This window comes from Ovis aries, chromosome 10 (genome assembly GCF_016772045.2).
Source record: "Ovis aries strain OAR_USU_Benz2616 breed Rambouillet chromosome 10, ARS-UI_Ramb_v3.0, whole genome shotgun sequence".
NCBI classification, from domain to species: domain Eukaryota; kingdom Metazoa; phylum Chordata; class Mammalia; order Artiodactyla; family Bovidae; genus Ovis; species Ovis aries.
The window spans coordinates 72543120-72570804 of NC_056063.1; the positions used below are offsets into that span (position 1 = coordinate 72543120).

At 36.1% G+C, this 27685-nt stretch overlaps 1 protein-coding gene across 3 annotated transcripts in view; it reads right to left on the reverse strand.

The window, feature by feature from the left end:
- UGGT2 (UDP-glucose glycoprotein glucosyltransferase 2) overlaps positions 1-27685 on the reverse strand; it is a 154613-nt gene that overhangs the window by 74448 nt on the left and 52480 nt on the right. For all 3 annotated transcript variants that reach the window (XM_060394596.1, XM_004012207.6, XM_042255013.2), the window contains 7 exons: positions 26956-27016; positions 23348-23439; positions 13120-13270; positions 6911-7030; positions 5985-6070; positions 5318-5453; positions 481-612 (listed from right to left, as the gene is read on the reverse strand). In XM_060394596.1, the coding sequence (XP_060250579.1) occupies positions 481-612; positions 5318-5453; positions 5985-6070; positions 6911-7030; positions 13120-13270; positions 23348-23439; positions 26956-27016 (778 nt within the window). The remainder of the gene's footprint in view (positions 1-480; positions 613-5317; positions 5454-5984; positions 6071-6910; positions 7031-13119; positions 13271-23347; positions 23440-26955; positions 27017-27685) is intronic.

The window sequence follows — 27685 nt, forward strand, 5'->3', positions numbered from 1 at the left end:
CTGTTTCATCTGACGTAACTGGTTTTCTTCTCATCTTCCCGGATTTCTTCTCATCTCCATTGCATGGAATATCTATTTAATTCCCTCACTTTCAGTCTGTGTGTATCTTCAGATCTGAAGTTAAGTCTCTTGGAGGCAGCTTATACACAAGTCTTGCTTGTATATCCATCTGGTTACTGTCCTTTGATTGAAGCATTTAGTCCATTTACATTATAGTAATTATTGGTAGGTATGTACATAATGCCACTTTGTTAATTGTTTTAGTGATTTTCTACACTATTAGTTCTGAGAAGTAACTTTTTTGATGTCAATAGTGGTAACTTAAACACTGTATAAAATGTGTCATTCAAAGGTATAAATTTCCCTTTTTTTAACGTTTAAAATCTAAATCTGATTGTCGAGTTAGTTATAGTAAGATCATTTATTCATGAAATAATAAGTTTCTTCACCATGTTTTTAAAAATTTGCATTCCAACTTACCTTTCTTTCACCATCATATTTAGAATCAATTCCCAAAATATCCCAAATATTAGCATGAGGAAACTTATTTTGGAGAACACGCTTCACATTGTTCACAGTGAGTATTTTGTGATTCTCCACTTTTTGGTACATCTGTGAAAATAAAGATATTATGATTTTCATCTTACAGTAATTAGTTTTATTTCTTTTCCTTAGCATGAATATTTACAAAGAACTTATTTTATATTTTCTAAGTTCTAAGCATATTACATACATACATTTATATACACACACTTACCCCCACATACAGAGATAAGCAAACTATTTTAACAATAAAATCTATTCTCTTCTAATAAAAATGGTATATTTTATAGCTTTCAAAATACCATATCAAGTTTCTATGTTAGTCTATTTTGATCAAGCCAGACCCTATAATTCTTAATAAAACAATGGTTACCTTTATTTTACACACACATACACAAATAGTTTACATGACTTGTTTCAGAAATGCTTATTTTCATTTCCAATTGCTCTTTGGTAAATATCTTAACTAGCTTTTTTTCTATACATCCATTCTTTCTCCAGTCTCAAATACTTTAATCATACTGGCATAAAGTAAGCTGTTACCCCTTTATTTTTATCCCCATTTTCCCCTTCACTATACATCTTCTACCATGACCCTGTTATGGCACTGTTCCACATGGGGAAAACAGACAGCTCTGCCTCAAGAAAGATGGTACTTCTGAGCAGATGATTTACTGAAACATTAACATGAACTTGAGCCAAGACATTCTGGGGCAAGAGCCTACCAAGCAGAGGGGAAAAAACTAGTGAGTACAAACATCATTAGGTAGTATTTTGACATATCAAATAAGAATATTATTTTTAGTCCCAATTCACTTGAAGTATTATTGCCAGAGACAATCCTCATATTATGACTGACAGAATCTTCGTATTATTTTGCAGAGTAAGGAACTAACATTCTGCAATTTCCTTTTATCACTATAAACTGTGTAACCTATCCCTTTAAGAGGTGACAGACCTAAAAGTAGCTATCAGAGTTTGATTCTATGAGTCTCTCAGTGTATGAGAAGTTTTCTCCTTATATTGAAGTAGAACATACTATGATCTTAATAACTCAAAAAAAGGGGTAAAGTACAGCCTTCTGTAAAACATAAACAGTGATTAGAAAATAAGATTCTGAATAAAGCAAAAGTTATATATGAAAAGTCTTTTGAGGTCAGTCATTTTACTAATTTGTTACTTTAAAAATATTAGGTATTCCTAAGGTATATAAGTTAACCAGAATATCTTACATAAGCTATTTTAGATATATAACAATTCAATCTTCTTATATATAATTTCAAAATTTTGTTTTTTCGAGGAATTTGCGATGCCATGCAATTTATTCACATTGTAGATAACATAGTTTATATGCAAATATTTATTAAAATTGCAATCCTTTTTTAAACCAACTCTGTTCCTATGGAAAGCAAAAGACTGTGTGCAATCTAAATATATTAATACATTATGAGAATTTGAGACCTGAAATAAAAATATAAATCCTTTCATTTTCATTAACATGTGTATGTAACATCTTATAAGCACAAAAGAGAGATTTTCAATCTTGTGAAATTTATAATCTAGTTAGGAAGGCAAACTTGCAGATATGTAAGTACTATAACCCAAATATTATAGACTTACACCTTTGAACATCATACATAAATTTCAAATTTTTGTGATTCAATCTCCAATTGCTTGGCTTCAGAATGTCTAAATTTCTTCCCCAAACTTTAAACTTTTTATTTTGTATTGGTGTATTTGCTTCCCTGATGGCTCAGATGATAAAGAATCTGCCTGCAATGCAGGAGACCCAGGTTTAATCCCAGGATTGGGAGGATGCCCTGGAGAAAGACATGGCAACCCAGTCCAGTACTCTTGCCTTGAAAATCCCAAGGACGGAGAAGCCTGGGAAGCTATGGTTCATAGGGTTGCAAAGAGTTGGACATGACAGAAGTGACTTAGCACACATGCATAGTCTATTAACAATGTTGTGGTAGCTTCAGGTGAATAGCAAAGGGACTCAGCCATATATAATTTTAAGAACTGTTATGTAACTTGGTAAGCAAAAAAAGTATGGGACATTATGAAGTATAACTAACAAAATGAACCATCTCCACGAACAAACCAGGTAACACTGAAAATGAACATCACTGTGGATTATAATATCAGTTCAGTTCAGCCGCTCAGTCGTGTCCGACTCTTTGCGACCCCATGAATCGCAGCACGCAAGGCCTTCCTGTCCATCAACAACTCCCGGAGTTTACTCAAACTCAGGTCCATTGAATCAGTGATGCCATCCAGCCATCTCATCCTCGGTTGTCCCCTTCTCCTCCTGTCCCCAATCCCTCCCAGCATGAGAGTCTTTTCCAATGAGTCAACTCTTCGTGTGAGGTGGCCAAAGTACTAGAGTTTCAGCTTTAGCATCATTCCTTCCAAAGAAATCCCAGGGCTGATCTCCTTTGGAATGGACTCGTTGGATCTCCTTGAAGTCCAAGGGATTCTCAAGAGTCTTCAACACCACAGTTCAAAAGCATCAATTCTTCAATGCTCAGCTTTCTTCACAGTCCAACTCTCATCCATACGTGACTACTAGAAAAACCATAGCCTTGACTAGACAGACCTTTGTTGGCAAAGTAATGTTTCTGCTTTTGAATATGCTATCTAGGTTGGTCATAACTTTTCTTCCAAGGAGTAAGCATCTTTTAATTTCATGGCTACAGTCACCATCTGCAGTGATTTTGGAGCCCCCCAAAATAAATTCTGACACTGTTTCCACTGTTTCCCCATCTATTTCCCATGAAGTGATGGGACCAGATGACATGATCTCAGTTTTCTGAATGTTGAGCTTTAAGCCAATTTTTTCACTCTCCTCTTTCAAGAGGCTTTTTAGCTCCTCTTCACTTTCTGCCATAAGGGTGGTGTCATCTGCATATCTGAGGTTATTGATATTTCTCCAGGCAGTCTATCGGTGAAGCACAATTTTCCTCCCAATGTCATCTCCCTCTGTTCCTCAGAAGCAAGCATCATCTTGTTTCTGTTTTACCATTTCCTTACCTTTTAAGTGCTAGAGTTTTATCTGCATGTATTTCCAGGCACTATGATATTTAGTTTTGTTTGCTTTTTGAGCTTTAAACAGTACATGGTAATATGTTGGCCTTCTATACTTTCATTATGCCTCTAATACATCCATAATTTTAGCTTATCATGATCCATCATGTGAAATGATTAAGTTTTACTGATTAATATGGATTATATATATATATTTATTTATATATATGTGTATATATATATATATACATATATAGTATACCAATATACCATATATATGTAGTTTCCGGTTTGTTGCTATTGTGCATGATTCTGCTAATAGTCTCCTACAGCAACGATTTGTCTCAAAGTATGTGTGTGCGCATGTGTGGAGGGAATATGCAAATTTAACTTCAAATTTTGAAGAACTACAATTGTTTCTCAAAGTGGTTATACCAATTCATATTCTTAGAGGCAGTGTAATGGTGTAAAGGAATTTCCATTGTTCTCCATTCTCATTAATGTATGATACTGTCAGCTTTCTTAATTAGTGCCAAATTATAGGAGATAAGATATATCTCAGGGTAAGCTTTATTTGCATTTTTATGATTTCTGAGATACTCAGTTACCATTAATTGTAATAAACATTTACTTACTTTAATAATTTCAATACATTTTGGCTTAACATTAGTGTATCCTCTAATATTTTGAAAAATCTCTTTATGTATTTTTTTCATTGGGTTTTTCAATTTGCAGGAAATCTAATACATATCATATACTGCAAATATTTCTCTTCCTTGGAACTCTTTTGCTTCACTTCTTTATGATATCTGTTGATGAACAATGCACTGGTTTTCATTTGTACGTAGCTAAATCTATCAGTATTCTCCTTCAGACTCATAATTTTTAAAATATTATTGAGGAAACTTAACTCCTTTGGGGTCCTAATTTCTAACATCTTAATTCTTTGTTTTTCACACTAAGTTTTTAAACTACCTGATATTATTTTTTTACATAAGGTGTGAGATCCTATCTGTTTGTACCAGATTATCATTAACTGCCCAGCTACCAGCTATTTAAGTCCATTCCAATATGATAGGAAGTTATAATAACGGTTGACAAGCCATAGAACAATAAATATAAAAATGAATAGAAGATTTTTAAAGCTATAATCTGACTCTCTTAACACCAACAATACAGTTCTTTAATGCATTTATATTTCCATTATGAGCCATAAGAGAGCCACCATTATAAAATAATCTTCTTACCTCGTATTACTTCCTTAATCAGATTCTTACCAATTCTTAGTTTCTTTGTCAGATTCAGTATCAATCTTATCATTATTTGCTGCCGTGAAGTTTTCCTCCTTTGAAAATCTCTAGGAAGTCTTATAAGCTTTGCCACTTAGAGCATTTAAATTTGAAATAATCTTTTCCACTCATGATTTTATTCAAAACCCAGTTCAAGAATTCTCTAATTATTTTCTATAAATATGCTTCCTCTAAATTTACGTATACAATTTATGTTCCTCTATCAGTTGGGTAAACCTAAATAAATTCAGATTTTGGCAGAGCCTCTGTTGCCTTGTTTATAAAGTGGGGACAATATTGTGTACTTAAGCTGAGAGTTGCAAGAATCAATTTCATCATGTGCACTAATCTATCATGATAGTTTTTGTAAACTAAAATGTTAAAACAAATAGTAATAATGATAACAATGCAAAAACACTCTACATTCTGAAGAAATTATATGTAGTGCATTAACTCACATGTACTATGAACATAAATGCTTGTGATACACCATTCTCTTCTGCAATATAATTGAAAGCTCGCCAAAGGGCAACTCCAGCATCATTTGTTCCATCAACCTCATCGTCCGTATTAACAATGAACACAAAACCAATTCTAGGAAAGAAGATGAATAAGAAATGTTACAACTCCCTCTTGAACCATAACAAACCATGGATTTTAAACATTATTAGACTCCAGCATCTAGATGGAGGGAATGAGTTAACAGATGGGGTAAAGAAGAGTATTACTGTTTGAAAAGGTTTGATTTGTAATGACTATTCACCAAAATTCTCATCTCTGTAGGAGTCTTCCAAAATGTAAAACTCTCTGTAGTGACATTATCAAGTGGCTATTTTTTTTCCAGAAAAAAAAGGGGGGCAGGGAAGTATATTCTTAACACAACCATAGGAAATGGATCCATCTTTAAGCATCCAAAGTGACAAGATCATTCTCTCAGGAAGGTAATACAGTAAACAAGATTAGCAAGCAGGTGTGATTAACTGAGTCTATCATAAGGGTGTATGATTCTTCACAACATACAGCACTGAGATAACTATCACCTTGAATTCCACATTAACACCCTGTGTAACACAATGTGAACATCACTGGATTTCCTTCAATTGACAGTTATAAATTGACAATTACCTAAGAGGAATTTTATGATGATAGAAAAGTTCAGCAACTTTTATAAAATCCACGGTATATTCTTGAGCAGGATCAATAAACAACACCTAAAAAAAAGTAGACAGTCTATAATCACCATTTTAACACTTCAGAATTTTTATGAAATTGAAATTTAATATAATTTCTGTAACTAAAAGTATGAAATTCAAGGTACAATTTCTTAAAACTTTCTAGTAAAGAATTTTGAGGAATGTATATAAAAGTTTCATAGTTTATGAAGAATTTCTAAAAGCTACCCACCCAAATATAATAATACATGAAATTTAATCAGATTACTCATCTTCTTTTTGAAGCACAGCTCAAAGTAAATTTTTTTTTTTTTACAGGAAGTGAAATACCTTATTCTAAGTATTCACTGGATTTTCTGTGATAAATTTTTTAAAAAAGAAACAAATTGAATTTGACCAAAAAAATAACGGCTTAACATCTGTTGTAGGAACTAAGATATTCACTTCCTATGTGAAAGACTGTAAAAGCCCTAGATGTTTTCTCCACAGTTTAAATTTCTATAAGGTTACTTAACACTGTAATAATGAACATTTATATGCACAGATTATAAAGTAGTATTTATGTATTTTTCCCTTAAATGTACTGAAATTTATTAATTCTTACAGAAGAAAAGTTTGATCATAAATTCCTTTTAGAAAATTTAACAGTAAGCCATCAACTTAATATTGGTATTATAAAGGTACATGGGGATAAAACAATAAAAGGCAGGTTATGTGTCCCTGCTAGCTTGTGAAACCTAGTCAGCCATGCCACCTCAAGCTTATTACATTAGGCAAATACTTCCTTATTACTCAGATGCCTAACAGCAAGGTAGTACCAAAAAAACCAGTGATATCTTCATAAAAGATGCAAACAAAATTTCAAAATAGAAAACTCACCAAATTATGAAAATTACGCCTTATGAAAGGTATACTTCCAGGGAATACTGGTTTCAAAAGTTCCTGGTAACTTGAAGGCCATGTTAAATACATCTCATCAGTTTCTAAGTTATTAACCCACTAGAAAAGAATCCAGAAAGCTGTGAAAGCTATATTAATACTTAAATCATTTTCAAAGCCAAATCTGACTTTTATCAAACAGTAATGAAATATGCCTAAGATTTTCTACATTTCTGATTAAGTATAAGGAGCTAGATGAATATTCTGTAAGGAACAAACATTATGTGCAACAATTTTACATTCCCATATGGTAAAGCATCTGTCTACAATGCGGGAAACCCCAGTTCGATCCCTGGGTCGGGAAGATCCTCTGGAGAAGGAAATGGCAATCCACTCCAGTACTATTGCCTGGAAAATCCCATGGACAGAGGAGCTTGGTAGGCTACAGTCCATGGGGTCGCAAAGAGTCGGACACGACTGAGCGACTTCACTCACTATAGCCTTTTACGTTACATTCCCTTTGAAACAATTGACTATTTACTCATTTTTCATATTAAAAAATTAAACTGTATATTAAATAGTCTTCATAAACCATTTAAGGTATAAGAGGCAATGAGGTCATTCACCTCTCTAAAATTTAAAAGCTTGGACATAAGGAAAATAAAATGACTTAGAAAAATTAAAATTTTAAAACCAACACTTAGGACATCCAGTTCTAATCAAGGTGGAATAGCTTATGTTTAACTAGCCCTCTCTCTTGAAACAAGGACAACAGGAGGGGAAAACCACTGTTTAGAGGCTTGGAGGTACAGGTCAATCAACAATCAAGAACTAAGGAGTTACAACCCTTGAAAGCAGGAGGAACATGAGGCAAGCACCACATTCGCCTCAACTTTGTTCCCAGGGGCATTTTCACAACTGTAGTCTGAAGGAAGATAATTCGAACAGCAAATGACAGTCATATCTGGCTTTCCAATATGGAAAAGATATATGAGTATCTTATCCCCTTGGTGGTGAGTTAAATATATTTTTTTTTAATTTGAAGTGAGAAACCAGCATAATGCTTTATGCATCAGTCCCACTGAACTTGAATTAATGACTGGAGGTTGAGTAGCTTTTGATGTAGATCAAAACAGCTGAATGGGTTTATTTAAAATGCAGATTCCTTGGCACCACTTCAGACCTACTAAATAATTCCCATTCAAAATAAGTGCCCTACATGATTCTTATCACAAATACTAAAGTTAGAAAGCTATAGAAATGACACAATTTATGGCCATGAGTGCTGGGTGAAGAAGTTGAGGTGATATCCGGATCCGTTTTGGAGAACTACTGAAACAACACGGGAAATCATGTTGACTAGGTCCACAGTCACTGACTGCTCTGTCTCTAGTCTCAGGTGAAGATACACACAGAAGCAGCAACAGGAACTAGAAGGGCGCCTCACAAAGTCGTGTGCAGAACTGGCACTGACAGTCCAAAGATCTACCTCCATCTGTTCTGCTGGTCATAACTCAGGCCTTGGCTATCCACTAGGCTTCCAAGATACTGAAAAGAAGATATTGTCATTTATGGATTAGAACCTATAAAACAACCTCCTCAACATCCGGGGAGTTATACAAGTCAACAAAGAATCACAGGATAGGTCAATCTGTTAGAGGCTGATACTCATTCTGAGAGAAGCAAAGACTTATAGTTCACATCTTTTGAGTTCCTTTGGGGGAGTGACATTAGCTAAAACATTTGAGTAATAAATTCCAAAACTTCATCCTTATTAAAAAAACATGGAAAAACTAGAAAATCTGTGGGAATGATCATTTTCAAAACGATGAAAACCAATCAAAAGTTTACAGCAACCCTGAGAGTGTTTACTCAGGAAGAAAGGCTGGATCTCAGTAAGAACACTGAGATTTGTGGTATTGTAATAATTTACCTCAATCCCATTTCCTCCTCCCAGTCTAAAGAGAAGCCTTGAAAATGACAGCTCACATTCCAGTACCAATATTGGAAGCAGGAGAATGGGCTTTATTCTGAAAGAATTGTTAACTTTTTGTCTGAACTGTCTGGTGACTTCCTAGAAAACCTTCTGAAAAGTTTTGCCTTTACTCTGCCTCACCCATAATTTGCCTAGTATGAAAGCTGTTAGTCTAATTTATGCAAAACATTTACTGGAAAATGTTTAGACACTCCTGAGATAATAGATAATGAGATACACGATGGAGTAACTACAAACCTAGTGAGGAAAGGTTGGGAAATGGGAAACAGGGCTTTGAGAGGTTCTGATGAATTCCTGGGAAGATACAAGGCCATGACTGAGAGAAGGCCCTACATTCTCACTTCTGGTTGACTTTCAAGCTCTATGCAAACAAGAATTGAATGCAGAGAATGCAGAGATGCAGACTGCCTGGTTGAATGTTCAGTGTGTGCTGCTCTCCCTCCCTCCACGTGTGACACACACAAAGCACCGCTGTCAAGATGCAAAGATTGGGAGATTTTCTGGTTCCAGGTATTTAAGTAAAATCTCGGTCCAGTAGTTAGCAGATGAGTAGGCTAACCTAACAGAGATTTCTGTGGCCACACATGAAAAAGAATACAGACTCTATAAAATGAGTCACTATTAAACAACAGCAAACAGCAATAATCACAAATCCCAGGGAGGGGTGAGAATCTGATTTCCAGGAAGTGCCACAGTATTCAGTATTTCAACATCAAAAAAATAAAAGGCAACAAAAAATTCTAAATTAAACATAAGGAAACAATTCCATTTACAGTAACATCAAAAAGTGTAAAATACTTAAAAATAATTTAACTAAGCCTGAAACTTACACTGAAAGCTGCAAAACACTGTTGAAAGAAATTACGCTAAATAAATGGAAAGGCATCTCACATTCACAGATTGGAAGATGTCTAAACAGCAACTGTAATATGTATAAATGGAAATATTCCTTAAACAATTTATTGATTCAACAAAATCTCAATAAAAATTCCAGCTTGTCTTTTCTTTTTTTACAGACATGGACAAGCTCATTCCATAATTCAAAAAGAAAGGAAAAAGGTGTAAAATGCCACGACAATCTTAAAGATGAAGAATAAAGTTGTAGGACTCATAATTTAGAATTTTTAAAGTCACTACAAAGCTACAGTAAAAAAAAATAAACAGTCTGGTGCTGGAATAAGGATAAGATACAGATCAACAGAACTGAACTCAAAGTCCAGAAATAAACTCACATGTCTAGTCAACTGATTAACAGCATCATTACTGGATGAGGACAGGGAAATTTGCCTTTATGACTGTGGGGTGTAGTTGTCAAGTTACACTCTTAACTAAAGTGCAAAATATAGTTGTAGGGGTAGTTTTGCTACCCCTACAATATGACCAAACACCCCATCACTGTGGGTGGTCTGGCACCTTGAACTAAAAATAAATTACAATCCAGAGGAGCCAAACACATAATCCTATGATAGTTTTCACTGACTCTTCACATACCTGAGGTACTAAAGGTTGCCAACGCACAGCAATTAAAGTAGATAAAATCTAAATTGTGACTCCTGAAGTCTGAGACAGAGAAACCTGAAATCATAAGTCAGGGATGGAAGAAAACTAATGACCCTCAAGTTCTTCCTCAATTCTCAACCAGACTTTTAAGAAATAAACTGCCAACCCCTCATATTTTGAGGGGGAGGGTATAAACACTGAAATCAGAAATGACTTAACTCAGAGGCTCAGCTTTGTCCGTAAAGACAAAAAGTAAGCAGAGAGACAGATTCGGGGAAAAAAGAATTTAAAGCAAAGTACTGCATTCATTCATGAATAACTTTGTTTTGATATTAAGATATTCAACAATTTTTTTTGCTTACTTCCTATTAAATAAGATCTGATGTATGTTGATGGTATTTAACAAAGTCCTGGAGTGGGGGGGGGCACTTACATTCCACTGGAAGAAGATTATAAACGAATACATATCATAATGGGTGGTAGCAAATACTACGAAGCAAAAATAAAGTTTATGTGTAAGTTAATTTTGCTGCTCTAACAGACCAAGTTGAACAGTGCTGAGACCTCAGAGCTCTGCATTTTGTGCCAGTTAATCTTTTTGGAGGTAGCTAGAGAATCAAGTCTCAGGAACAATTTTCTATTCAGACAGGCACTTTCCAAGTGGAAAAATAGAAGCATTTGAGACATAAAGCTTCCCTTAATAGTACATAAAAAAGATACTTTAAAAATTACTAGTCTTATCACCTTGCTTGAAACTGGAGCCAATTATACAGAGTGAAGTAAGCCAGAAAGAAAAACACCAATATAGTATACTAACACATATATATGGAATTTAGAAAGATGGCAATGACAACCCTGTATGCAAGACAGGAAAAAAGACACAGCTGTGTATAACGGACTTTTTGGACTCAGAGGGAGAGGGAGAGGGTGGGATGATTTGGGAGAATGGCATTCTAACATGTATACTATCATGTAAGAATTGAATCGCCAGTCTATGCCTGACACAGGATACAGCATGCTTGGGGCTGGTGCATGGGGATGACCCACAGAGATGTTATGGGGAGGGAGGTGGGAGGGGGGGTTCATGTTTGGGAACACATGTAAGAATTAAAGATTTTAAAATTAAAAAAATAAAAAACTAAAAAAAAAAATTACTAGTCTTAGAAGGAATGAAATTCTTATACATGCTACAATATGGATGAACCCTGAAAACATCATGGTGAGTGAAATAAGTCAGGCATAATTGGACAAATATCATATGACTACCCTTACATGCAGTTATGGGAACAGGCAGATTCACAGAGACAAAAAGTAGAACAGAGGTTACCAGGCACTTAAGGGAGAAGGGAATGGGTGTCTATTTGAAATGATGAAGTTCTGGAAACAGATAATGGTGACAGTTGGACAAGACTGTGAATATATTTAATGCCAATGAATTACAGACTTAAAATGCTTAACAGAGCATTACCTTATATTATATTTTACCTCAATAAAAATTACTTCCAAGAAGTTCCTTGGAAAAGAATGCCTCCTCTAAGTGTCCAAGAGCTGGGCAAGAGAGGAGTTTTTATAGCATACAGGCGGAGACTCTGTGGGCAGTGCGGACAGTGGGAACAGCATCAGGGGACTGTTCCCCCCACGTGACTGACCATCTTCCATAGCCAACCTTGGAGGATAAGGATGCTATTTCATAAATGGAGTTGGAAAGTTTCTTTACAGGTCTATTACTTATGTTCAGAATAGCTTTGAAAATTACTCCCCTCATTTTATCTCACCTCCAGCATTTTTCTGAAAATGGTCAAAAGCATAAATACTTAAAATAAAAGACACAAAGTATTAAAGTAACTAACATGGTCATTCCTCTTACTGATAAAAACATTATTGGAAATAGATATCTGTTATTGAGTATAAAGACATCCAAGTAAGAGTAAAATTTAGCCAGTGAGAGGACATGGTCTAAAGACTAGTTTAAAAAAAAAACCTGGAGCCAACAAACAAGAAACTTGTGAAACTGTCCTAGAAGATACAATGGTCCAACTAACAAATAACGAATGTAGTTTGTCTTCAGTCTGAGGTCTCTGATGTTCAGGGAACGCAGCAGTCCTTTGGTGCTGTTATCATTCCCTGATTCCTGGATGGCTGACCAACTCTATAGGTGGGAAGATTGTTCTGGCAGGAAAAGGAGGAAGTAAGCCATTTCCACCTATTAGGCCATACCATAGACTATTTTTGTGCTTTAAAGAAGGAAAAGTGATGTGATCAGATTTCAAAAAAATTCACTTAGGCTGTAATACATTGACCAGAACATCAGGAAGCCACTGCAAATTGTTCGGCAAGATTTTCACTATGTTAAGGTGGTATTCATATATTCCTGAGATATTAACCATTTGGTATTTTGTTGCTGCTGTTGCTTAGGCAGTTATTCTGTTGTTCTCGTTTTGTTTTATCTTTAAAGCTGGAAAGGATACTGAATGAGCTGAGTAGATATTCTCCTGAAGAAGTACAGAGAATACAAGAGAGGGGAAAGGAAGATCTACGGGGAGAGGGAATGAGTCTGTAGTTTTACTTTTTCTTCTCACTGAGTTTTACTTTTTATTCTTACTCCTATAACCTCTTTCAAAATGCTTAAATTAATTCTAAAGTCTGCCAATATCTGGTTTTAAGTCTGAAGTCTACTAAAAGTTTTAAAGTGAGAAATCACAGGGGCACTTACCATGATAGAAGAATGTCTAATATCCAGTGCATAGGTATCATCCCAACTACGTACACTTAATTTTAAAAACTTGCTCATATCTTCTCCTTTGATCCCAAGACTGTGAAGGCCACTCATCATTTTTCCTTCCAGTTTCAGCATATCCAAAAGACTTTAGGTTTAAAGAAAAGAAATGTTTTACTTTGATTTGCCAAAATTTTTTATTAAATCCTTTAAAGTTCATAGATATCTCAAAGCATTAGAAACAAGTTTTTATTGTATTTTTATTAACAGCACAAAAACACATTATTAAACTCATTAACAAACAGGACAAGAATTTCTAATTAGTTATCTAGTGTAAACTATACTGAGTTTTTTTTAAGTTATAACAAAATCTTCTTTAAAGGGCAAGACATTAAGGTATATATATATTATATTCCTTCACCAAGGAAGTGAAAATATAGTCATTCCTGAGCAAGCCAAAAATGAAGGGAAAAAATACAGTAGAGGTTACTCTCTTGATACAAAAAACAAGATCAAACATGACCTAAAATACAAAGTTTCATAAAAGTATGAAAATTCACGTATGTTTAGAATACATATTAAAATTTCTAATTGCATATACAATAATTTGACAGCTCTTAGTACTACTAATGTTAGAAAGTAGTATTGCTAAAAGTAACACATCATCAATAAATGACCTTACTGACAAAGAGTCAGAGCAATTTGATACTTTAAACCACTGCTTATCAAGTTCACTCTGGGTCTCATAACCTCAGGAAGTCTCAAGAGATGCCAGTGAGGCTCAGAGAGATGAAACCTCCTGCCCAGGAACTTAGCCAGTGGACTCGCAGAGCTGAGACATGAAGGCCATCTGCAAAGATAGGTAAGGCTGTACAGACCATGGTAAAGCATGTTCATGTTGGGGAAGGTAAAAATCTACTAGGCAAGGAGGAATTCTGATTATTACTTTTTTGAAAACAAGTATTTGTATTTATTATATTTAACCCAAGTGCTTCATTCAAAACTCCATTCGTGGAAATCACCTTGCCTTTTAGAAATGAACAGAATCAGAATAAAGTGATATATCAGCTTTAGGTATAGTTCTTCAGGAGGACTATAGAAATCTACATTTAAAGAGTAGAGAGCTAATATCTAAACTCCTAAGAAGGTTGTTTTGGAAGTATTTCAAGCTGGCCTGTATGATAACCGCACAGCATGTCTGTATCCTAGACAATTCTGACTGTATTACAAAGTAGACATTTTACCATTCCCTTCAAATGTATTACAAGATGAATGTGATTTAAAAAAAAAAGGACCACCTTGAATATCATAAATTACCAATAATAAGATTTAGTTGGGGCTATACCACTACACTGGTGTGGCTTCTTAAAGTTCTTAATCCCTTTAGTCTGAATTTTCTCATTTGTAAAATAAGAACTGTGGATGGCACTGCCAATGTTCTCTCCATTTAGAAAAATGTTATGATGCTTATTGAAGAGATACTTTTAATGTGATAGAATTATAATACTCTTCATAGCTTCTGTAACTACCATCTTTGTTACCAATACCTAGTTTTCAAGGAAACCTATCAACAGAAAAACTAGATAGAGCTACATGGTATGGTACCCTGAAAAGGGCATGAGATTTCAAACCCTGAAACTATTTGCTAGTTGTGTCCCTATCTTTATGTGAGATCTGAGTCTTTGTTTCCCCATACATAAAAAGAGAACAGCAATAATCACCTGGTAGAGTATTACGACTAAATGAATTTACTACTAAGCACACAGTTGCTCTCAAGAGCACCAGTTTCTTCCTTGCTCTTTTCAAATATTGAATTTTGAATACAAAATTTAAAAAAAAAACTGGTTCTTGAAATATGATAGGTTTATCAGGAAAACTTATCTCTGGATTGTTAAATAATAAAAACTATTTTTCATGCTTCTCTTTTAATAGTTACTAGGAAAACAATAGAATGGAAAAGACTACAAAGATCTCTTCAAGAAAATTAGAGATACCAAGGGAACTTTTCATGCAAAGATGGGCACAATAAATGACAGAAAAGATATGGAGCTAACAAAAACACAAGATATTAAGAAGAGGTGGCAAGAATACACAGAAGAACTATACAAAAAAGATCTTCACGACTAAGATAATCACAATGGTGTGATCACTCACCCAGAGCCAGACATCCTGGAATGTGAAGTCAAGTGGGCCTTAGGAAGGATCATTACAAACAAAGCTAGTGGAGGTGATGGAATTCCAGTTGAGCTGGTTCAATCCTGAAAGATGATGCTGTCAAAGTGCTGCACTCAATATGCCAGCAAATTTGGAAAACTCAGCAGTGGCCACAGGACTGGAAAAGGTCAGTTTTCATTCCAATCCCAAAGAAAGGCAATGACAAAGAATGCTCAAACTACTGCACAATTGCACTCATCTCACACACTAGTGAAGTAATGCTCAAAATTCTACAAGCCAGGCTTCAACAGTATGTGAACCATGAACTTCCAGATGTTCAAGCTGGTTTTAGAAAAGGCAGAGGAACCAGAGATCAAATTGCCAACATCTGCTGGATCATTGAAAATGCGAGAGAGTTCCAGAAAAACATCTACTTCTGCTCTAATGACTATGCCAAAGCCTTTGACTGTGTGGATCACAATAAGCTGTGGAAAATTCTGAAAGAGATGGGAATCCAGACCACCTGACCTCCCTCTTGAGAAACCTGTACACAGGTCAGGAAGCAACAGTTAGAAGTGGACATGGAACAACAAACTGGTTCCAAATTGGGAAAGGAGTATGTCAACACTGTATACTGTCACCCTGCTTATTTAACTTCTATGCAGAATACATCATGAGAACTGCTGGACTGGATGAAGCACAAGCTGGAAGCAACATTTCTGGGAGAAATATCAATGACCTCAGATAAGCAGATGACACCACCCTTATGGTGGAAAGCAAAGAGAAATTAAAAAGCCTCTTGATGAAAGTGAAAGAGGAGAGTGAAAAAGTTGGCTTAAAACTCAACATTAAGAAAACTAAGATCATGGCATCTGGTCCCACCACTTCATGGCTAATAGATGGGGGAAAATAGGAAACCGTGATAGAATTTATTTTGGGGGGCTCCAAAATCACTGCAGATGGTGACTGCAGCCATGCAATTAAAAGATGCCTACTCCTTGGAAGAAAAGTTATGACCAACCCAGACAGCATATTATAAAGCAGAGACATTACTTTGCCAACAAAGGTCTGTCTAGTCAAAGCTATGGTTTTTCCAGTAGTCATGTATGGATGTGAGAGTTGGACTATAAAGAAAGCTGAGCGCCAAAGAATTGATCCTTTTGAACTGTGGGGTTGGAGAAGACTCCTGAGAGTCCCTTGGATTGCAAGGAGATCCAACCAATCCATCCTAAAGGAAATCAGTCCTGAATATTCATTGGAAGGATTGATGCTGAAGCTGAAACTCCCAATACTTTGGCCACCTGATGTGAAGAACTGACTTATTGGAAAAGACCCTGATGCTGGGAAAGACTGAAGGAGAGAGAAGGGGACAACAGAGGATGAGATGCTGGGTGACATCATCGACTCAATGGACATGAGTTTGAGTAAACTCTGAGAGTTGGTGATGGACAGGGAGGCCTGGTGTGCTGCAGTCCATGGCGTTGCAGAGAGTCAGACGCAACTGAGCAACTGAACTGATCATTAAATTTGCTTAGAACCTTTCACTGGCTTCTCCTGCCTTCAAGATAAAAGGCCAAAATGTGAAACCTGGTTCCACAATCTTTGTCCACCTGTACAACCTAAGTACCTTCCAGCTCTTCACTGCATACTCTGGCCATATTAGACCATGCATTTTCTCAAATATGTCATGTTTGCAGAACCTCTACTCTCTACTCTACCTGATTCATCCTTAAATATCACTTCCTTGAAGAAAACTGATATCCATTGTCCCCATGGAGAACAAGTTTAAAACTCTCAAAGCACTACACTTTATCTTTTAGAAACCTTATCACAATGTAATTATTACTAAATTTCAATTATCCCACTAGACCGTAAATTCTGTTTAGGACATTTCTGTCTTGTTCACCACTATACCCCCAATATCTAGCAGTCTCTATACCACAGAAAGCATTCAGACATTAGCCAAATCGAAATTTATTATTGAACTGATTTTACCACATTGAATTTTAAAGCTGCCTGCATTACAGATACATACTTATCCAGAGCTCAAACTGTGAGCCAGACAACTTCACTAAGATACAGAAAAATTACACAAGTCGGACAATCAAGACACCTTTGTGACCTCTTTCTTTCTGGTAGTTATACTGTACTGACATCACTCAAGTCTGAACAGGCTGGCTACCAAAATAAGTAACATCCAATATGTTACCAGAGTCAATTTCTTGGACGGTTCTACTTGACCAGAGTCTGGTCCACTCTGAGGCTGGGCTAACTATTAAGTAGCTCTATGGTAGATGTAGCTAAGGTAGATACATAAAACACATTTATGGAACTCCTATGATTTATTTGGTCGGTGTTGGAAAAGACTCTTGAGAGTCCCTTGGACTGCAAGGAGATCCAACCAGTCCATTCTGAAGGAGATCAACCCTGGGATTTCTTTGGAAGGAATGATGCTAAAGCCGAAACTCCAGTACTTTGGGCACCTCATGCGAAGAATTGATTCACTGGAAAAGACTCTGATGCTGGGAGGAATTGGGGGCAGGAGAAGAAGGGGACGACTGAGGATGAGATGGCTGGATGGTTATCACTGACTCAATGGATGTGAGTCTGAGTGAACTCCAGGAGTTGGTGATGGACAGGGAGCCCTGGCATGCTGCGATTCATGGGGTCGCAAAGAGTTGGACATGACTGAGCGACTGGACTGAACTGATGTGCCTTCTTCCCTAGTCACTGCCCCTGCCTCCTACTGTCCTAGTCTCCCTGGAGGTGAGAGCCAGGCTTGGGCACACGCTGTGTGACCCAGTGCTGACCTGACCCTAAGCATGAGGGCTTTGGCTCCTCTGGGATCACAGGAAGAAAGGTTGGGCTGTGGGCATGACATCAGTTCTCCACAACCCCAAAATGCAGAAGATAGGAAGAAAGAGAAAAATTATGTTTCCTTTACTTTCGTGCCCCAAATTCTACAGTACTGGTTGCACAGCACCTCTCTCAGATCTAGGACATAACCTCAATATTAGGACATTGTCCTTCCTCTCCTCTTTCTTGCATCATTTTCTTCCATTCATCAGCCTCTTCACACTGTTTTTTATCTGACATTCTCTGATCTTTCCTGAGAACCTCTTTCTTTGATTGTGATATAAATATCCTCATATATTTTCTCTCCTTTAAGGGAATTACAGTAGTTTCAACTAGTGATCCCAACAAGAAGGAACAAAAATGTATCACACATCGTGCAGATCACTAATGACCAGGTGAGGACCCAAGAGGGTTCTATTTCTCAAATAACCTGTAGCCTTTCCATTGATAAATTACATCTCAAAGTGTTCCTGCTATAAAAATTTCCCCATACAATGCCACAGAAAACTTCAAAATCTACCTGCCAATTCTGCCCTCTTTTAAATCTATTTTCACTGTTCTTGAGCACAGATGTAATTTCTGTACTTTGAAGCTTACAGCCAGGAACTAACAACTGCTCTTCTCTATGTGTAGTATCTATCCTTCACATCTTAGATTAGCATTTTCCCAATATTAGGTGCAAAAACTCAACTAAATAAAGATAAAAACTCCACTTGAAACCAGCTTCTCAATCTTTCCTGTGTTTTCCTATATATTTCTAAACTTGCTAAGAAAATGAAAGTTTACATTCAAAAAAAGCAAACTGAATTCAATTAAAACTAAATATTTGGACATCTAGGTTGTTTCCATGTCCTGGCTATTATAAACAGTGCTGTGATGAACATTGGGGTACATGTGTCTCTTTCAATTCTGCTTTCCTCGGTGTGTATGCCCAGAAGTGGGATTGCTGGGTCATAAGGTAGTTCTATTTGCAATTTTTTAAGGAATCTCCACACTGTTCTCCATAGTGGCTGTACTAGTTTGCATTCCCACCAACAGTGTAGGAGGGTTCCCTTTTCTCCACACCCTCTCCAGCATTTATTGCTTGCAGATTTTTGGATCGCAGCCATTCTGACTGGTGTGAAGTGGTACCTCATTGAGGTTTTGATTTGCATTTCTCTAATAATGAGTGATGTTGAGCATCTTTTCATGTGTTTGTTAGCCATCCGTATGTCTTCTTTGGAGAAATGTCTATTTAGTTCTTTGGCCCATTTTTTGATTGGGTCGTTTATTTTTCTGGAGTTGAGCTGCAGAGGGATGCAAGGATTCTTCAATATCCGCAAATCAATCAATGTAATTCACCACATTAACAAATTGAAAAATAAAAACCATATGATTATCTCAATAGATGCAGAGAAGGCCTTTGACAAAATTCAACATCCATTTATGATAAAACTCTCCAGAAAGCAGGAATAGAAGGAACATACCTCAACATAATAAAAGCTATCTATGACAAACCCACAGCAAACATTATCCTCAATGGTGAAAAATTGAAAGCATTTCCCCTAAAGTCAGGAACAAGACAAGGGTGTCCACTTTCACCGCTACTATTCAACATAGTTCTGGAAGTTTTGGCCACAGCAATCAGAGCAGAAAAAGAAATAAAAGGAATCCAAATTGGAAAGAAGAAGTAAAACTCTCACTGTTTGCAGATGACATGATCCTCTACATGGAAAACCCTAAAGACTCCACCAGAAAATTACTAGAGCTCATCAATGAATACAGTAAAGTTGCAGGATATAAAATCAACACACAGAAATCCCTTGCATTCCTATACACGAATAATGAGAAAGTAGAAAAAGAAATTAAGGAAACAATTCCATTCACCATTGCAACAAAAAGAATAAAATACTTAGGAATATATCTACCTAAAGAAACTAAAGACCTATATATAGAAAACTATAAAACACTGATGAAAGAAATCAAAGAGGACACTAATAGATGGAGAAATATACCATGTTCATGGATTGGAAGAATCAATATAGTGAAAATGAGTATACTACCCAAAGCAATTTACAAATTCAATGCAATCCCTATCAAGCTACCAGCCACATTTTTCACAGAACTAGAACAAATCATTTCAAGATTTGTATGGAAATACAAAAACCTCGAATAGCCAAAGCAATCTTGAGAAAGAAGAATGGAACTGGAGGAATCAACTTGCCTGACTTCAGGCTCTACTACAAAGCCACAGTCATCAAGACAGTATGGTACTGGCACAAAGACAGACATACAGATCAATGGAACAAAATAGGAAGCCCAGAGATAAATCCACACACATATGGACACCTTATCTTTGACAAAGGAGGCAAGAATATACAATGGAGTAAAGACAATCTCTTTAACAAGTGGTGCTGGGAAAACTGGTCAACCACTTGTAAAAGAATGAAACTAGATCACTTTCTAACACCGCACACAAAAATAAACTCAAAATGGATTAAAGATCTAAATGTAAGATCAGAAACTATAAAACTCCTAGAGGAGAACATAGGCAAAACACTCTCAGACATAAATCACAGCAGGATCCTCTATGATCCACCTGCCAGAATGCTGGAAATAAAAGCAAAAATAAACAAATGGGATCTAATTAAAATTAAAAGCTTCTGCACAACAAAGGAAAATATAAGCAAGGTGAAAAGACAGCCTTCTGAATGGGAGAAAATAATAGCAAATGAAGCAACTGACAAACAACTAATCTCAAAAATATTGAATGGATAAGAAGGCTGTGGTACATATACACAATGGAGTATTACTCAGCTGTTAAAAAGAATTCATTTGAATCAGTTCTGATGAGATGGATGAATCTGGAGCCGATTATACAGAGTGAAGTAAGCCAGAAAGAAAAACACCAATACAGTATACTAACACATATATATGGAATTTAGGAAGATGGCAATGACGACCCTGTATGCAAGACAGGGAAAGAGACACAGATGTGTATAACGGACTTTTGGACTCAGAGGGAGAGGGAGAGGGTGGGATGATTTGGGAGAATGACATTCTAACATGTATACTATCATGTGAATTGAATCGCCAGTCTATGTCTGACGCAGGATGCAGCATGCTTGGGGCTGGTGCATGGGGATGACCCAGAAAGATGTTATGGGGAGGGAGGTGGGAGGGGGTTCATGTTTGGGAATGCATGTAAGAATTAAAGATTTTAAAATTTAAAAAATAAAAAACTAAAAATTAAAAAAAAACTAAATATTTGAAATAAAGTATTGTGTTTACTAAATTCATCTCATATTCTAATCATGAATTTTTAAAGTAGTTTTATGACTCTCTTTAAAAGTAAAATAAATTCACTTTGATTTGTCTTCTGTGGCCCACGGCTTTTCATTTATAGCTTAATGGCCACGATAAATACAAGACTTTCTAATTCTGCACTAGAGCATTTTGGGGAACTTTTTTGACCTAAAGAGACATTATCGAGCAATCTATCTTTTCCTTCTTTTGGCCACACAGTGCTGCACTGGGGATCTTAGTTCCCCAACCAGGGATCAAATCTATGCTCCCGGCACTGGGAGCATAAAGTCTTAACCACTGGACTGCCAGGGAAGTCCCTAGCAATCTAACATTTCAAGTTTACTTTCTGATGGATACAAGCACTTAAAATTCTTCCTGCTGGTTTCTTTATTCTGCAAAAACATCTCATACTCCTTTCACATCTTTTCTGAAGGGTACAACTCCCTAGCTACTGAGCGCTGGCCCAAGAAACATTCAAGCTAATGATAGACCTAAAAGGCAGAGGAACCAGAGATCAAATTGCCAACATCCGCTGGATCATCGAAAAAGCAAGAGAGTTCCAGAAAAACATCTATTTCTGCTTTATTGACTATGCCAACGCCTTTGACTGTGTGGATCACAATAAACTGGAAAATTCTGAAAGAGATGGGAATACCAGACCACCTGACCTGCCTCTTGAGAAATCTATATGCAGATCAGGAAGCAACAGTTTAGTTCCAGACTAGTTCCAAATAGGAAAAGGAGTATGTCAAGGCTGTATACTGTCACCCTGCTTATTTAACTTCTATGCAGAGTACATCATGAGAAACGCTGGGCTGGAAGAAACACAAGCTGGAATCAAGACTGCCGGGAGAAATATCAATAACCTCAGATATGCAGATGACACCACCCTTATGGCAAAAAAGTGAAGAGGAGCTAAAAAGCCTCTTGATGAAAGTGAAAGAGGAGAGCGAAAAAGTTGGCTTAAAGCTCAACATTCAGAAAACGAAGATCATGGCATCTGGTCCCATCACTTCATGGGAAATAGATGGGGAAACAGTAGAAACAGTGTCAGACTTTACTTTTTTGGGCTCCAAAATCACTGCAGATGGTGACTGCAGCAATGAAAGTAAAAGACACTTACTCCTTGGAAGAAAAGTTATGACCAACCTAGATAGTATATTCAAAAGCAGAGACATTACTTTGCCGACTAAGGTCCGTCCCGTCAAGGCTATGGTTCTTCCTGTGGTCATGTATGGATGTGAGAGTTGGACTATAAAGAAATCTGAGCACCAAAGAATTGATGCTTTTGAACTGTGGTGTTGGAGAAGACTCTTGAGAGTCCCTTGGACTGCAAGGAGATCCAACCAGTCCATTCTGAAGGAGATCACCCCTGGGATTTCTTTGGAGGGAATGATGCTAAAGCTGAAGCTCCAGTACTTTGGGCACCTCGTGCGAAGAGCTGACTCATTGGAAAAGACTCTGATGCTGGGAGGGATTGGGGACAGGAGGAGAAGGGGACGACCGAGGATGAGATGGCTGGATGGCATCACTGATCAATGGACATGAGTCTGAGTGAACTCTGGGAGATGGTGATGGACAGGGTAGCCTGGCGTGCTGTGATTCATGGGGTTGCAAAGAGTCGGACATGACTGAGCAACTGAACTGAACTGAACTTGTCAATTAAAGACAGTTTCAAATAATAGGACAAGAATAACTCTAGGATTCAGAAACTTCAATTTTATCATCTGAATAAATTTCTCCAAGGTTTCTTTCAGGTCTGATATTCAAAGACACTTAGAATATTCTATCAAAATAACAGTTGCTTTGCAAAATCAAACAGATATATTTGCTTTAAAGTGAATATCTGCATTTCAACAAATACTAAATTCAGAACAAAAGTGCACCTTTACACATAAACCAGAGTTTGTATCAGTAATTTAATACTTACCTAAAAGGATCATAGGAATCCATATCAACATGAAGTCCATTTATATACAGACCAGCATCACCTGGCTGAATATCAAATTTATCTTGAAGATGCTGGAAATAGAGAAAATAATTAACCAAATGATATAACAATAGTTGATCTGCGTCAGGAGTTGGCAAACTATTTCCATTGAGTTGGATAGCAAATATTTTTCGGTTTTGCCAACTACTCAACTCCATCCTGCAGCACAAAAGCACCACTTACAATCAACAAATGAGCATGATTATGTTCTAATAAAACTTTCATGCATTATGACAGGCCGCAGCCCATATTTGGCCTTTGGGTAGTACTGCCCACACTTGATGGGAATCTTATAAAAGTTTAGAGAGACAATACTTGAGTATTTTGATTTTGTAATATGTGATATTAATTTCCTAATGCTACAACTACTACTTACCTATTACATTTTATACTGTATGTGCATGTGCACACAAACACTTAGCATTTGACAGCTGGCACATTCCTACTCTTTGATAGCCCAGAACTCAAAACTTTGGTGTATGTGTAAAGATTTAGCAATTACTCTAAATTCATAAGTTTCCATGAAAGAAGTGTTTCAATGTTCACTTTTAGTTAACTAAAACTTAACTTTTTTAATTGATATAAATATTGATGTAAAAATTCTAATATCTTATGCTTTCAAATGTTATCAAGAATTTTTATAATTTTGATGTATTTTATTTTTTCTTCTACTTAAGAGTAAACAGGTTTTAACGTTCAAGTGAATAAACTTTTTCTGACTTTGTTATTGATTTTCTAGTTTGCACTGAGACTGAGAATTTTTTCCTATTTTCCACTTTCTGGAATTTTTGCAATTACTACTTTCCCTTGGTTTTCTATATCTTTACTTACTTTCTGACCATTTCATTAGTCTTAGAGAGGTAAACTATACTTCTCCTTCCATTTCCTGTAGTTTGTTTCATGATGGTGCTGCAGTGTTTTGGTGTAAAGATATCTTAAACTTCTCTATTTTCATTAGGAATTATATCCTTTAGCGTTATAAGGGCCATTTTTTGTCATTAATATTTTTAGAACAGAATTTGGCTTCATGGCATTTTAAGATCATACCCTTAGAACATAGTATTTGCTTGATATACCTTTGCACATTCTTTCATTTTTGACATTTCTGAATCATGTTAAGGGTTTTTATTTCACATACAAACATTAGGTGTCTGTTTCACACCTAATGAAACAAACAGAAAAATTTTGCTAATATGTTAAGCTTATTTACATTTATTGATATCCTAGACTTGGTTAGCCTCAAATGGGATTCTTTCATGCTGTTTACTCTTTCAAGATGCATCTTTAAAGTTCTTTTTTTTTTCTTGTTCACTCAGCTCTCTTCATACTTTGGAAGATTTAGACTTTTCTCTACTAGTTACTATCAAACGTGTATATTTATTTAATACCCTCCATCATCTTTTTAATCAATAGCTAATGATTTGTTACAAAAAATAATAGAATAAGCCTTTAAACTTTTCCTGCTGCTTTTCCTCTTGGACAACCCAATTTTACTCAATAGTTTTACAGTCATTAGTGGTTAGTCGAACCCAGGTCTCCCATGTTGCAGGCGGATTCTTTACCATCAGAGCCACCATGGAAGCTCAAGAATCCCATTTGGTCTTTCCAATTATCTCTTTTACTTCCACAATATCACCTCTTAAACCTCATGAAACTCTTCAGCCTCTGGAATCAAAATCACACAGAGCAAAGCTTTGATGACCAGGAACACCCATTTTGGACTCTTAACTGAGCAAAAAATAAATTGGATTATGTGATGCCACTGATACACTGGCATTCCTTTCTTTCCCCTTCTTTCCCAATCTCTCTTCCTTCTTGTAAGTGGCATTATTCAAAAAACAAGAATTCTTATAAAATATGCATTTTGCTTGAAGAATGGTGAGAGCAATTAGGAAAATTACAGAAAGGAGTAATACTTAGTTTTAAAGGATAAGCAAGAATTTGTTAGGTGGTCAGTGAAGCAAAGAACATCCCAGGAAGGGATGATGTGCTGTGGCTTCTATCACTTGGTCTCCAATGAACCGTGCATCTACTTCATTATCATCATCAAAACAGCCTGTATTTACTAAGAGCTTATTCTGTCTTGGTGTGACGGACACTGTTAACTGGCTAACCTATCATCATCTCTGGGCCATTTCTCCTCTGATTGCCTCAATTACTAGAAAAGTAAAAGACACTTGCTCCTTGGAAGAAAAGCTATGACCAACCTAGACAACATATTAAAAAGCAGAGACATTACTTTGCCAACAAAGGTCAGTCTACTCAAAGATATGATTTTTCCAGTAGTCATGTATGGATGTGAGATTTGGATTACAAAGAAATCTGAGCACCTAAGAACTGATGCTTTTGAACTGTGATGTTGGAGAAGACTCTTGAGAGTCCCTTGGACTGCCAGGAGATCCAACCAGTCCATCCTAAAGGAAATCAATCCTGAATATTCATTGGAAGGACTGATGCTGAAGCTGAAACTCCAATACTTTGGCCACCTGATACAAAGAACTGACTCATTGGAAAAAATCCTGATGCTGGGAAAGATTGAAGGCGGGAGGAGAAAGGGACGACAGAGGATGAGATGGTTGGATGGCATCACCGACTCAATGGACATGAGTTTGAGTAAGCTCTGGGAGTTGGTGATGGACAGGGAAGCCTGGCGTGCTGCAGTTCATGGGGTCGCAAAGAGTCAGACCCGACTGAGCGACTGAATGAAACAGCACTTTTCTAGTTCCCTCGTAGCTAGGAAGAACCACATTACAAAATTTTGGCCTATGAGACAGAAGTGAAAGTTGGCTGAAGTGTTCTAGGAAGGCTTTAGTCAAGATGAACATGGTTGATCTTCCTACCTCTTTCTGCTTTAAATATAGATAAGCAGTTTGGAACTGTGGCAGCCATTTTTCAACCATAAAAGAAGAAAAAAAAAAAAAAAAACATGTCTGTGGCAACCTACTTTGAGACTTCTTTTTAATGTGAGAAAAATGAACTCCTACTGTTTAAGGCCCTGTGTGCCTGGCATTCTATTACTTAAAGCCAAATTAAGTCCTATGTAACAAAGCCAGGCAGTGTTCTCAAGCACTCCCTAAGTATTTACACAATTAGGATCACTTAGAGTCTTGAGGTAGGTAATTTAAGAGACCATTTAGCAGAATCTTATCAAATTTATGATCAGTTGTGTACTATATGCTATAGGATTCAGTAACAGTCCAGTGGTTTAAATTTTTCTCAATCTTCACAAGCTTTTAAGCAAAACTTTTACAGGAAACAGAAGAATTATCTCATGGCCTTTATTCTCTATTTTGTGAAGAAAACCATATAGCATGGACAGAAAATTTGGAGTATATAAGGTTAATGAGAAAGTAAGTAGGATCTATGTCAGGAAAGATTGGACAGAATAACAAACTGTATATAAAGCAGACAATATAAAAATGGAACAGCCTGTTTTAATCATCAAAAAGTACAAGCTAATATTTTTTCTATGAAAATTAAAGATCCAAAGTCTAAAATACAGTGTTATTAGTTTAGTAAATTTCTTTAAAAAAGGAATTCAAACTAACCTTTTGATTTTCCTGTATTTCCTTCCTCATAAGCTGATTTACAGCAATTCTGGTCAGAGATCTGGGAATATAAATAGAGATACAATTCATTCTTCCTTAAATGTTTAGGACTAAACTATGATTCAATGCAAGATAATACTCTGGATGAGAAACTAAAAATTCTAAAGACATTATAACTGAGAAGCACATATTTCCATACAGCCTATTTGATGGATGGAACAATGGCTTTCACTTGACAAGGTATTTGATTCATGTGGAACAGAGATTGTAAAAAAGTTCATGCACACCCACGGCATGCATTATATACTATCAGGGCTTGTTTACTACTAGGTATTTATTTTTCAAGTATTCTTGATTGAAAATGTTATTTTGTGTTGTTTTGCCCATAGGGAGAAATTCTGCATGAAATTACCACTGTCATTATATGTGTTGCTGCAAATAAGAAATTTCAGAATATTTTTACATAAAGAATTTTGGTTAAGCTGGGATCTATACTGGAGTATATAAGCTCTAAAATACTGATAATATTGACTTCATATATTTACTCTTGAAGAGCTTATAACTCCTTTATAATTTAAAAACAGCACAAATGTTTTTTAAATAAGTCTATTGATTGTATTTATTTGACCTAATAATGCCTAAGAATGCTTATTTATCTGCCAATTTTATGCATAGAAGAAAGATTTAAAAGTTAAGACTGTTAATTCAAAGTTGACATTAAGTAAAACTC